This window comes from Solanum pennellii, chromosome 7, assembly GCF_001406875.1.
Source record: "Solanum pennellii chromosome 7, SPENNV200".
Lineage (NCBI taxonomy): Eukaryota > Viridiplantae > Streptophyta > Magnoliopsida > Solanales > Solanaceae > Solanum > Solanum pennellii.
Window position 1 is genome coordinate 65,956,691 of NC_028643.1, and position 14,319 is coordinate 65,971,009.

General features: G+C 34.9%; 1 protein-coding gene across 1 annotated transcript; it reads left to right on the forward strand.

The window, feature by feature from the left end:
* On the forward strand, positions 1–12,790 carry LOC107025916 (3-oxoacyl-[acyl-carrier-protein] synthase II, chloroplastic-like). The gene is made up of 14 exons (XM_015226704.2): positions 1–441; positions 1,246–1,451; positions 1,525–1,728; positions 1,997–2,107; positions 2,200–2,295; positions 2,454–2,499; positions 2,587–2,666; positions 3,289–3,357; positions 3,495–3,579; positions 5,909–6,063; positions 6,161–6,241; positions 10,827–10,886; positions 11,338–11,492; positions 12,385–12,790. Exons 1-13 carry the CDS (start codon positions 129–131, stop codon positions 11,452–11,454), a joined length of 1,623 nt encoding a protein of 540 aa, XP_015082190.1. The 5' UTR covers positions 1–128; the 3' UTR covers positions 11,455–11,492; positions 12,385–12,790.
* Positions 12,791–14,319: the final 1,529 nt, after the last annotated feature.

Below are 14,319 nucleotides of genomic sequence, written 5' to 3' on the forward strand. Positions count from 1 at the left end.
CCCTCCTTCTGAACTGAACTCTCCGCCCTCTGCATTTTTCACCATTGCTATTGTCTTCTTTCATCTTTAGAGTTCAAAGTATATATATATATAAAGGGGTTGTATAGTTTGATCGGAATTTTAAGAAAATGGCGTCATCGACGGTATCGTCATGGATGATTGGGTCATGCATGTCAGTTCCTGGTAAAAAGGAGCATGAATTACATGGTTTTTTTGGGATTTATAAGTCTAAATGCAAATGGGCTATTCCAAGTAAAACAACCAAAGGGGTTTTCATAAACTCCAAATCCAATAATGCTCTTACATTTCCAATCTCTTCTTCTTTCTTATCTCAACCTAACCGTACCATTACTGGATTTTCCTCTTCCAATTCCTGCTTTCTGTTTACCGGATCCGCAGCTAATCCTCCTCCAACAAAAATTATCTCTTCTGCTCAAACAGGTAAATTCTGGCTTTTATGCTTGATGGGTGCCCTTTTCATTTGTTTCGTTAAAATTAAGGTTGGCTGGAACTGGAGATGCATTTGTTATTTTGGAGTCTGTTTATTCTCAAGGTTGCATGGTTGATTTTTATAGCTAGTTAGTTAGTGTTTGCTTCTTTTTTTTTTAACATTTTAAACAGACCCAGGTTGGTGAAATTGAATTGGGTTTATTGACTTGTTCATTTTGGCATTGCGTGTCATGTGAAAAGAGTGATAGATCATGCAATTTGTTTGTTGCTTAATATCTTCAAACTTGTTTCTTGTTTGGATTTTTAGATCATGCATCAACACTTCCCAACTGTGTTTCTTGGTTGTTTCTTTGGGCTAGCATTAGTGTCTTTCTCATACTTCAAACCATTTGTTGGTTCTTATCAAAAGTTTGGGTTGGGTAATAAGACATAGGTGCTTATGATGATCATACAAGGTGGAAGATAAAATATGTGCATAATGTTGTGTGATATTTTCTTTTAGTATTAGAGATGAGAACAGCTTGTTGAAACAAGTTTAAGAGTTGTAGTTTTTGGCTGGACGTAAAGGAATTCATTGTCCCCTTCTTTCTTTTTTTTGGTAGAAAATGGTTACTTTGTGATTGACCAAATGTTAAAAAATGATTTTAGATTTTTGGAAAATACTATCAGTCTTTTGTATCAAGTTACACGATAGGGTTTTCTCTGGAGTACTGCCACAGAACTACAAAGTTGTGAATTTCTACATCATTTTCTAATACACATAGATTTTGATGTATTTGGCCACTCCTTGTACAGGGGAGGTAATGGCAATTGCTTCCCAATCGGCCATGGAAGCCGCGCCAAAGAAGAAACCTCCAACCAAGGAAAGGCGAGTTGTTGTGACAGGGATGGGTGTGGCCACATCAGTTGGTCATGATCCCCACACGTTTTATGAAAACCTGCTTGAAGGTGTCAGTGGCATAAGTGAAATAGAAGCTTTTGATTGTTCTCAGTATCCAACAGTACGTCTTCTTCTTGAGCCTCTTTTCTTCAACTTAAGTTATTTACATGTTGGTAATGAGGTACTTACCGCAGAGAATTGCTGGAGAGATCAAGTCTTTCTCAACTGATGGATGGATTGTACCCAAACTTTCTAAAAGAATGGACAAGTTCATGCTTTACATGCTAACGGCTGGTAAGAAAGCACTCTCAGATGGTGGAATTACTGAAGACATGATGGATGAATTGGATAAAAGAAGATGTGGAGTTTTAATTGGCTCTGCTATGGGTGGGATGAAGGTGATCCACTTTCGTTTTCTTTAATCACAAATCTGATGAAAATTTCGCTGGTCAAATATGCCAACTTTCTTATTCCATCTTACTTTGTTATTTATGTCCTGGGATCAGCTCTCTTTGGTCTCCAACACCTCAAATATAATTGAGCAACAGCTTGTACATGATTGCCAGCACTGAAATCTCCTCAGAGAGAATCCCTATGCAGACCAGTAGTCTTTGCTAGAACCAAGCTAAGTGACTACTCACTAACTGATTTGCTTTTCTTGAGCAGGTTTTCAATGATGCAATAGAGGCTCTCAGGGTTTCCTATAGGAAGATGAATCCTTTTTGTGTCCCATTTGCAACTACAAACATGGGTTCTGCCATGCTTGCCATGGACCTGGTTAGCCAAAGTTTTAAATTTTCAGTTATTACCTGTGATGTATGAATAAATAACGCCCAGCTTTGTGTGCCTTCTTACAAATTCAATCGTAGGGATGGATGGGTCCAAATTATTCAATTTCAACAGCATGTGCAACAAGCAACTTCTGCATATTGAATGCCGCTAACCACATCATTAGAGGTGAAGCTGTAAGTTTCAAGCCTTTAAATCATAGAAAGCTGTAGGAAGCAGAGGATTCAGTTTCGTCTTACCGTTGTTCACGGAGTTCCTTATACATAGACAGATGACTCCAAGACTTAACATTCTTAGTAGCTTAGTTCTCTCTTTTTACACAATGACAATGCAGGACATGATGCTGTGTGGTGGATCAGATGCAGCAATTATACCAATTGGTATGTACCTGTTCTCTTTTACCAGAAGTTTGTAAAACTATTGTTTTATATAACTTTATCTTATTTCGTTTTTTCTTTCTTATGCAGGATTGGGAGGATTTGTTGCTTGCAGAGCACTTTCACAGAGAAATACCGACCCTTCAAGAGCTTCTCGGCCTTGGGATAGTGTAATGTCTTGTAATCTTTTGCTCTTGTTCCTCTGCTTTCTGTCTAGTTGTTAGCACAAAAATTTGTGGAATGGAGTGGTGATTCTAGTGTACTCGAGCTATTCCTGTTGCAGTTCTTCAGTATGGGACAAGTAGGAAATTAGAAATATTCGACTTTGAATTTTTCTCCTGTTTACTGAGTGAGTTATGCATATCTCAAATTGCAATTTCCATTCCATGAGATTGAACTTGTGTGGCATATTTTCTTCAAAATTTATAATTATGTAGCTCCATTGGCACTCATGTGGACTTTGTGGAAGAGAGACATATAAGATATTTTGTAGGAACTGAAAACTCCTGTTTTATATTGGTGGAATATTCATATTTTGAGTGTACTTTTGGAGCAAATATGATATTCCAATCACCATGGACGATAGGATGCACTTTACAGAGAATCATGACCTTTTATGGGATTCTCAACTTTTTGCATACATCTTACGTGCCTGTGTTAATTGCTATTCAATGACTTGTTAGATGAAGCAAAAGCACTACAAAATTTCAAACCGATCCTTTTTCTGGTTGTGCGTGTGTAGCATATTTAGTAAGATTGCTTCCTTCTTATTTTTATTTTAATCCTGGATAGAATCGCGATGGATTTGTCATGGGTGAAGGAGCTGGTGTCCTGCTTCTGGAAGAACTTGAGCATGCCAAGGTGATATATGCTTCAAAATCAATAAATGCTTTCTTGCTCACCCGCTTGTTGATCCTCAAACAGATAATATGAAAGATAAAAAGCCAATTCTGGGTCATATAATTGTTTTAAGTTTTCTTTTTATATTTCATGAGCAGCAAAGAGGTGCAACAATCTATGCTGAATTTCTAGGTGGAAGTTTTACTTGTGATGCTTATCACATGACTGAGCCTCATCCTAAAGGTAATTTCTCTCATATATATATTCTTAATTTTATCCTTTGGGGTGGCCTAGTGGTTTGGGCTTGGACTTCCATGTTAGACGTTTCAAGTTCGAAACCCATTGTCTATAAAAGCAAGGGGTTTGCCTTCTTGGTTGAGCTCGTCGCACCGGGCTTGCCTGATTTGCAAGCTATTGCATAGGAGTGGGGGGTTTGCCTTGGGCGCACCCAAAGGGTAGCGACTGCGGGTTGCCCTTGTCATAAAAAATATATATTCTTAATTTGCGTAGATGTGTCCATTTTGAATGGGCGTGACATAGATATTCTTCTTGTGGACCTTTAAACTCAGTAAAACTTAGCAAAAATTGCATTTACTCATACCGGAGAGTTATACGGTTATGCACATCCTTATCGTATCCATATGGGTGCAGAAATCTATATCATCCAAAAACTGTATAGTTCTCTTGTGAAGCCACTCAGTTGTTGGGGTTCTTTTTCATTGGTTAATAAGATAGAGTTAATTAGATAGAGTTAGTAAGATTTCTCAAGAAAAGGAAGATCAATGTAGCTTGAGTCTAAGAAACCAAATGGGTAGGAACCAAGACTAGGGATGTAGACGGGTTTAAGTTGTGGTAATCAGAAAGCTTGGGGCACAGATATTTTAGTAGACAAGGAACTCAGGGAGCAAGTGGTAGAGGTTAGGAGGATGAATGACATGATGATGGCCATTAAACTAGCTTTGTGAGGGCTCACTTTTAACATTATTTGTGCATATGCGATTTTTGTGGGTTTGGACGAGGAGATCAAAAAGCACTTCTAAAAGGAGTAGGATGAGGTTATGAGAGGTATTCGACCGACTGTGGAACTATTGTTAGGAGGAGACTTTAATGGTTACATATGGACCACTTAACAGGATATGATGATGTTCATGGAGGTTTCAGTTTTGGGGATAGAAATGAAGGAGTTTCCCTTTTAGATTGCGCAAAAGCTTTCGAGATGGTCATAGCTAACTCGAGATTCCAATAGAGGGAAGAGCACCTGGTGACCTATGCTAGTGCGGTGGTTAAGACTCGGATAGATTGCGTGCTCCTTTGGAAGTGTGATAGAGGTTTATGCAAGACTGCGAGGTTATTATTGGTGAAAATTTTTCGTACTATATGCGGCTAGCCTCCTCCTTGCCTCTTCTCATGATTAGTAGTATTGTTAAGTAATTTTGTAGTTTCTTATTCTTCTATGTGTATTACTATTTGTTGCTTCATTTACTTTGTATATTTGTATTTGCTTGTCATTTTTCTTGGAATCCTGCTTTGATGACATCCCTTTTGAGCGAGGGTTTATGAGAAACGACCACTTTAATCCACAAAGGTAGGGGGTAAGGTCGGCGTCCATCTTCCCCTCTCTATACCCCACTCCAATAAAATTGGAACGATACAGAGGTATGTTTGTCGAGCAACATCAAATGTAAGATTTACTTTTTGCATGATGAAACAGAAGCGTTTTTAGGTTTAATTTACCCCTCCAACTACTAGCTGTGACATAGAGGCCTCCAAAATATGATTCCATCACTCTAACATCTTATAATCTGGAGGGGTCTAAATTTTGAGGGGAAAGTTGTATGGCTAAACGGTTAGAGTAATACATCTCCTAAACCTCTTCTGTTTTCATGTTCTCTTTCTATGGCCTTAAATATCTGGTGCCTTGCTCCTTCTAACAAATATAGCAGCAGATATTCTTGAATCTGTCTATCCATCCATCTCATAAAAGGTAATGCCTCTAACCATATATAGGATTTGATCCTTTGATTATACGTTGGCTTCGTTTGAAAAAAAATATGTTTCTTTTCTTACCTAATGACTTATAACTTGCATGTTTTTCTTTAATCACCAAGATTTTGTTCCACAAGGTATTAACTCCTTTATTGACATCTTATAATAATTACATTTTATGGGATGCATGAGTCACACAAAACTCCTGATGGATTCCTCTGTGTGGCCCACCTATCTTGTCATGCTTGACTTTATTCTTTTTCTCATGTCAACTGCAGATCTCGAAATAAACTGCTACTTCCTGGTTGTAGTGACTTCAATTGTATACTATTTCTTAGCTTCTTTTTCTGTTTTTCCTAAGTTGGAGATACAGTTGTACTAATCAAGCCTAGTTCCTCGAGTTCTAGTATTTTCTGATAATTGTAGTTGAAAGATTCTTCCAAACCAGCTAGATATACTTGCACAATTTGTAGCTTACTCAGAACAGAATTTAGTATAACATAATAAGAATGCACAATCTCATGTTTACTGAGATATACAATTGAGAAAGGAAACCTTTGAACTCTTCTATTCCCTAAACTAGCAGGAACTGGAGTCATCCTATGTGTAGAGAAGGCATTAGCTCAGTCAGGGGTATCCAAGGAAGATGTGAACTACATTAATGCGCATGCAACATCCACACCAGCAGGAGATCTTAAGGAGTATCAAGCTCTTGTTCATTGTTTTGGCCAAAATCCAGAGGTTAGATTGAATTTCTCTCATTTAACTACTGCGTTCATGCCAATCCTCTCAGGTTTTTGGTTCAGCTGTTTAATCAGCCACTGCTCTATGTTTTCAGTTGCGAGTTAACTCCACAAAATCTATGGTTGGTCACCTGCTTGGAGCTGCTGGTGCTGTTGAGGCTGTGGCAACTATCCAGGTGCTTTTATTTCATAACCTCTCAAAGTTTGCTGCAGCTGTGGTTCAGTTGCTTTCTAGTTTCTTGTGTAACATTTCATCCAACTATTTTCTTGCATATAGATATCCTGGCTGCAGATTCTGATATTTCTGCTTGTGTATCCTGTGGGTTGATTTGGATATTATTTTGGTGTCATACTGTTGAATAGACCAAATCATTCTGTTATTTAGTAAGCATCTAATTGAACTATATAACGTCATTAGCATCTCTACTATTTTTAGCAACCCTTTCGGGGGAATTGAAGAAGCAACAGACTTATTTGGCTTCTCATTTGTTTGTGCGCTCTAGAACTTGTTTTTTCCTTGAGAGTGAACTCGTGGCTGCTAATACAGAGAGCACAAGTGAAGCTTATTTACTGAGAGTTTCAATTTTTCACAATTTCGTGACATGAATTGCTTTCCTTTTGAATTTGAGTTCACGTATTGATGTAATAGACAGAAAAGAATATGCATGGTTGTTAATATCAGCTGCCAGTGAAAATGCATATTTATGCCAAATAGTAGCGATGGCACGTTGTGGGACCTAAAGAACGGGAAGCAAAGGGACTGGCTAAGTTTTTACAGAGAGGAGAATTAGTAAAGGCCTAATCACCTGGTCTTGATGATGTAAAATTGTTGGTCAATGTAACCTCAAGTAGACATAAATGACTTGTAGGAATAGAAACATCAACTACCTTGGAATCTGGAAAACTAAACCTAAAAGTGTTGACGCAATTCTTTAATATTTATCTGCTTTCAAGTTCAAGAATCTCTTTACAGACGGTTATGATTTACTTCTGATCTGCCAATCTGATTTGTTGAGCATAAACCTGGCAAGAGTATCAGCAACGATTTGCTTAGGACATGCATACATAAAAATGAAGTGCATGGCAGCGTATGTGAATATCATATTGAAAGCTGCACTGCTTTGATATTAAATCTTACCCTTAGATATGGGTATCTCCACTTCGTACAAAGTTCATCCAGTTAGAAGGTGTAAATGCATGGAATGGGGTAATGCAAGCTACTAAAATAACCAGTTTCTAGCCGCGATATCTGGGTACGCTCTGGAAAGCCACAGTAGGATGCCCTTAATGTTAATAGTGGTATATAGACCAACTTAATCAAGGTGAGGGTTTACAAAATTGAGTTCTTTATATATATATATATATATATATATATTGTTGCTTAGAATATTGCACATCGGACAGATTTTTTGATGTTATCCTCCGTCGGAAGACGACGTGTCAAAGTAAAAATTAAGTTACCCATATTTCCTTGCCTCGAAGTTAAATAGGCCGTGATACATTATTTGTCATCTGAAATGTTGTCTTCAGATGTTATAAATGATAACGCAATACAGGTATTTTGCAAGCACTTATGCAGGTGGACTAGGAAATTCTTTTATCTAGAAAAGTTACTCCATTTTAGGCCTGGGTTAGGTCTTCTCTGATGTTTAGACTAGGGAAAAATACATGAAATTCAGGTATACTTTGTAAATATTTCCTAGCTACGTAGTCGAACCATGAATATGTCATGGAAATATTAGACAATAGTGATACTTCTGAGGTCTTTGTGTGTGTGTGTGTAAACAGGTTAACTTACACTAGATTTTTGGGTGTAATCTATAAATTTCTAGGTAACAACTGTTTATCATCAAATAATTGGGAAAAGAGTTCTGGAGAAAACAAAAATATGGATAGTTGGAGTCAAGTTGAAGAAAAGTTTCATATTCAATACAGTGGCCTTTCAATCTGTCGTTACCACCAGAAATGAGAGTGTCCTTTTAAATCTTTGAATAATTTCTGGTCAGGTGGTTATAAGGTAGGATTAAATGATATAGGAGCTATACAAAATGTATATAATCAATTTAGTTTTATAAAAAAAGTGTGGGTACATGCTTAAGTCCTGAAACTGTGTGCAATGATGGCAATGTTTCGCATAACAGTGCTTTATGCTAGTATCAAGGTGCGAAGGTGTGTGCTTGTTGAAGACCATGACTTTTGAGGGAACATAAGCAATAAATCTCTTGCAAGGTGATGTATTTTTATGTTAACAGAAATGTTATATTAATTCCTAATCAATGGATAAATATGTTAGTCATCTGAAATTCAAAATTACTAATTATTATAGCATAAAAGCTAATCCCTGACCAAGAAATCTGCAACCGTATTCTTTCATTTGACTCAGAATCTTAGTATGGATTTGGACTCGGTTGTCACGGTTTTCATTTCATATATTTCACTTACTTCTTTTAGTTCCTTTGTTCACATGATAATGGTTTGTCTTTATACTTCTCTTGCAGAATGTGTGTGTGTGTGTGTGTGTATATATATATATATATAACCCACACATGCAAGACAAAAATGTATTCTTCACCAACTCCTCTCTTAAGTCTTAAGTATAGCACGTGCTTCAATTGCTTCTTTGGTGTAGAAGTCCAGCTGATCTTGTCATTTTTCCACACTTTTCACCTTTGAACAACATTAGTGCCCTCTCTCTAAGTTAGTAGTATAGATGTTCATAGCTAGGTGGTACCAAATTCATAGTTTTTTTAGGTTGTAATCCAACTTTTAAAAGAAGACATCCATAGAAGTTGTAGGATGTTGTATTATTTTTTAAATGATAAAATCATATCTTCACCAACTTCTTGTTTGCATTTAAAGAAGAAGAAAAGAAGCATACTTCGGAAAAGGGCCTAAAATACCCTTGAAGTATTGAAAATGGTACAAAATTACCCTTCATCCACCTATTGGCTCCAAAATGCCTTTTTCATCCACCTATTGGGTCCAAAATACCCTTGTCATCCACCTTTGGGTTCAAAATTGACCACTTCTTTGATTATTTTAAAATTAAATTCTTTAAAAACTTTTTAAAATACTTGCCGTTCAACTTTTGATTATAATATAATTTATTAATATAATTTATAAATCAACCCACTACCCACTCATTACTAACTAAACCCCACCCAAGTAATAATCCAACTATAATATAAAAATCTTCATAAACACTACTAAAGCACAATGAAATTATATATTCCTGAAAATGACATCTAAAATTATTCGAGTCCGAATCGAAGCTTCAATTAAATTTAGATTGAGCTGCTTATTTAGGAGGACACTTTCAATATGATTGATTGAATTTAGAAATTTATGATTAAAGGTAAAGAAGTAATACATCCCGAATTAATTCATGCACTTTTTAAAAATATAATTTTATAAATACTTATGATTTGTTTTAAAACCTTTAATATATTATTTTGAAAAAAAGTTACCTATGAAGTAACATCACATAATTGAAACTTAAGAATAATTAAGATGAACATAGTCTGACTTTTAAGTTTATCGATAATTTTTATTTAGACACTTGAATGTATGATAATTTACTTCTGAGATATTTTCGCCTCAAATTTTTAAAAACACTCAATTGACAGTAGATTTTCTTTTATTGCATTAATAATGTGACGGGTTTATTAATTTGGAGGGGTTTAATTAGTTTTGGGTGGGTAGTGGATTTATTTATAAATTATACTAATAAATTAAATTATAACAAATAGTTGAGTGCCACATATTTTAAAAATATTTAAATAGTTTAAACATAAAACCGTTAAATAAGTGGTCAATTTTGAACCAATAGGTGGATAACAAGGGTATTTTGGATCCAATAGGTGGGTGGAAAGGGTATTTTGGAGCCAATAGGTGGATGGAGGGTAATTTTGTACCATTTCTAATACTTTCAGGGTATTTTAGGCCCTTTTCCGTTTTTTTATTGTTAAGAAAAAGGCAGCATACCTGTACAAGGAAGTCGCATCATATTCATAAAAGTATATGTAATCTGAGTTTTGAAAGAAGATACTCGTGCCTGTAGAAGACATTTTCAAAGGAACATTGGTGGGAGCCTTGAAACAATTCACAGCAGGAGCTTTCCATAGTGGTTAATTATTTTATGTTAGATATTGTTGCTTGCTGCTGTGAGTTACTCTAGCCTGAAGTTAAGAACCCAAAAGAACTGGGAGTAGAATAACTTTGTCAACTTAAATTATTTAAATAGATGTTGACTGAAGAAGCAAAAGAGACGAACATTATCTAATTTTTCTTTACCATGTGGGTATAGTTTTTCTTTTTGGCTACGAGAGTAGCTATGGCGATTGTTTTAGGATAAGTGATTACCTATTTTGAGATAATTCAAAGACAATTTTCTGCTGCTAGATAGTTCCTTGCAGTTTGTTGGTGCTGCACAGTGTAATTGAAGTTAGATTAAAGTTTAATCATATCATCTCTGTTCTTGAGTTTCATTGTAATCTGCTTGACAGTGGAAAGGATGCTGAAGATAGACACTCCTTGGACATTTACTTGAGCATGTTGCAGTAACATGTTTTTGTTATAGTTTATTTGTGATAATGATTAATTAATCTGATAGTACATAGATGTTGCAGAACTTATTCTTAAGGTGATTGATGATTACAAATTTCATCCTGTAAATCTTTCTTGACTATACTTTTAAACGTGCCTCTTGCAAAAATTATCTGGCTGAAACTGCTGACTGACGGTTAGAATTGGACTTCTCAGGCAATACGAACTGGTTGGGTTCATCCAAATATTAATCTTGAAAACCCAGATGAAGGCGTGGTAAGGATCTATATTGTGTGCATTGTCAACAAATTCTTGTTCATTTAAGCATGGAATATCATCATACATAAAGAATTTTATCACAAGAAACTGCTAAGAAAGTTTGCTGTATCAAGAGCATGCAGTTGGTTACACTTAATGGCTTGACCAGCTAGTTAAGTTTAACTTAGCAGCTTCTCTGAATTTTTTACTATATCGCCAAAAGCTGGTTTACAGTGGAGCCTTTTATGGCAATGAAACTACGAGTATGACTCACAAGTCTATTAGTTTGATTCACATTGTCTGCATTAGTAGGGCTTTGCTCTGATATGGCAACCAAGACAGATTCTTTTGTGACATGAATATACAAACCATTTGATATATCATGTCTCCCCTGTTTTACTATTTCAGCTTTACTTTTTATTGACCTGGTAATCACCGCATCTGATGATATGTAATATCAATGAAACAGGATACAAATATACTTGTTGGTCCCATAAAGGAACGACTGGATATTAAGGTGGCATTATCTAATTCATTTGGATTTGGTGGCCACAACTCATCAATCTTATTTGCTCCTTACAAGTAGATCTCTCAAACAATGTTGATGCATCTGACAGATACAAGGTATGTAGGTTCATGCTTGTTTGTATTGAGGAAGCGAGGAAGATTAAGAAAGCCATGTATTTTGGAGGGTACACTTAGCAAATCTAGTTAGTTGTTTGGTAGGGAACAAAATGGGAGAAGAAGGATCACTGTTTTAACATGTAACAACCTAGTTAGTTTGTTTCGGCAAAATAGAACTTCATTTCTTCTAGACTATGGGACCTGCTTCCTACTAAACCCCATATGCAGCAGTGATCAAAGTAAATTTGAGAATCTTGAGTCTGGAATATGACTATCTTCTTCTCGATTTTATTATTGGTTGTCTTTTTTGCTACAATTATCGTATGATTTGTTGTTGTTACTTTTCTCGTCTATGTTATTTTGATCGTGGCTTCTTCACTACTGCATTTCCTTTTCAAATCTGCTTTGATATGCTTTAGTTTACTTGAGCCGAGGGTTTGTCGGAAACAACCTCTCAACGGTCTGCATACACACCACCCTACCCAGAACCCACTTGTGGGATTACATCGGGTATTGTTGCTGTCGAGTCTGGAAAAAGAGTGTGGTCGGAGACTATACTTTCTAGGCTATGCCAAGCTTGCTACTACTTGAACAAGTGGATTCAATATTTTGGTACATGAACACCTATTTGGCAAAAAGAGAAGTGTTAGCAATGAGTAAAGGTTATATCAAACTGTTTGGTAAACAGATTACCTTTTTACGATAAAAGGGAATCACCTGAGCTTGGCAATTTAGCGAGAGTTGATAGCTTTTCTATTTCAAAATGTTGGTAGCATTGATTCACATCTGTAATGGAAACAAGCCTCCTTTGCCCCACTTCTTTTTCTCTTACAGTTACTCCCTTTATATTCATTGAACTTAATTACATATGTTTTCATTTGTTTTATTTTAGGAATATTTGGAAGGATCCTTGATTCCCAGAGTTACACTCGTAGAAGAGGCCTCAGTCTCGAAGAATTTGTCTTCTGGAAGATAATTTAATGACGGTGGTACTTCCCTCTGATATACAGAATTTGTTTTAGATGATTGTTGGAGAAAGAAGATGCCGAAGCAAAGAATGGGGGGAGGATCAAGTTTTTCTTTATCTCCATAGTTGTGACAAATCTCCTTTTCTCTTAGCTAAATTATACTTGCTAAACTAAATTGTTTCTCATATATCCTTTACACATAGCAGCAAATGATCTATGTGACCCTTAGGTGTTTGCATATGGGCCTTAATGCTAGTGTACTAGTTTCTTTGTATACCATATATGTTCTGCAAATTTGACTTCTTGATATTTGAATGAACAAACTCTGAAGGACTTACTCAAACGAAAAAAATAAGGTGATAACTATAGGATATGCCGAAAAATTTCACGTTTTCCCTTTCAAATGGGCGGTTTCTAATTTGTCTTTGAGCAGTCGAACTTATCTCTGCTGGGGCATTAGTTCTTTAGAAATTTAAATAACTTACAAGTTAAAAGTCAAAAGTTCGTATGATAACCAAAATTCAGCTTTATGGATTTATAAATTTGACAACATTGGTGTTACTTTAGCTACAGTTTTATTAATAAACAAAAATAAAGGAGTACATCACATGCTCAAAATATAAGCAAGCTAGAATAAGAAATGAAAAATTTACCAATTTCACAGATAGCTAAAAAGAAAAACTTCAGTTATGTATGCTTTAATTGTGCTGCAAAAACTTATGTATTGTGCTACTCTTGTTGACACAGTAACTGTTTAGTCTATACTGCTCTCTTGTTCAGTTGAATAGCCAATGTCCAAAAAAAAAGTTTTTGAATGCAATAACTTTTACTTTAATATCACTTATATCTCATTATTTTCACTGATTCAAGATGAATTATAACTAATTAAAAATTAATTGTTCCTTTTTGGCCATGTTTTGTATAGATAACAGAAATGAATAGTTATTAGTTATATCTTTTTTGGCCATGTTAATACATTTTGACATATCTTTAAGATAATAATTCTAATTATATTAAAATAACATTTGAAATTTAGATATAATACATTTTAAACATCGCTAATAAGAGAAAAAAAATATACTTGTAATACATTTTGAATTCAATGTTTTCCTATATATAGGTTATTATAAGCATATCTTAATGCACATGGTGAATATATGAGTTCGGAGCATGAAGAGTATAAAATATTAACAAAAATTTCAAAATGGTATATAAAATTTTATATTAACCAAAACGGCAAAATCGCTGGAACAATAGCGATTTACTCCACCGGAAAAAGCAAAATCGCTGCCACTGCAGCGATTTTGCAAAATGTGATTTTTTAAAAAAGGAAATTCAAATCGCTATCTAGGCAGCGGTTTTCAATTTTTTTTATTTTTTTTTTTGAAAATCGCTGCCTAGGCAGCGATTTCCATTTTAAAAAAAATAAAAAAATCGCTGCCTCAATTATTTTTTTTAAATCGTTGCCTAGGCAGCGATTTTCTAAAAAAAAAATCTTTAAAAAATGGAAATCGCTGCCTAGGCAGCGATTGTCTAAAATAAATTTTCATTTTTTTAAAGAAAATCGTAGGAAAAACAAATTTCATTGATTTTCAAATATTTTTTTGAAATTCAAATATATAGCTTATAAGAAAATATGCATTATTTTAAAAAAATTAAGAATAAGTAAGGTAACAAAAATATTTTCTTTCTAAAAAAAGATATTATATTAAATTTAAAATTTAAATGATGTTTGAGTTCAAATACAATTCTAAATTCAAATAATTAAATTTTTTTAAAAAATAAAATAAAATTGCTGCCTAGGCAGCGATTTTCTTGAATTTTTTTTTTTAAAAAAAGAAATCGTTGTCTATGCAGCG

What these genes read in the sequence shown, in the direction of transcription:
- LOC107025916 (XM_015226704.2), top strand. Translation starts at nt 129, where the DNA reads ATGGCGTCATCGACGGTATCGTCATGGATGATTGGGTCATGCATGTCA. An exon ending in TGCAGCAATTATACCAATTG is followed by an intron (nt 2,500 to 2,586) that starts GTATGTACCTGT and finishes TTTCTTATGCAG; the next exon opens with GATTGGGAGGATTTGTTGCT. An exon ending in GTTTTGGCCAAAATCCAGAG is followed by an intron (nt 6,064 to 6,160) that starts GTTAGATTGAAT and finishes CTATGTTTTCAG; the next exon opens with TTGCGAGTTAACTCCACAAA.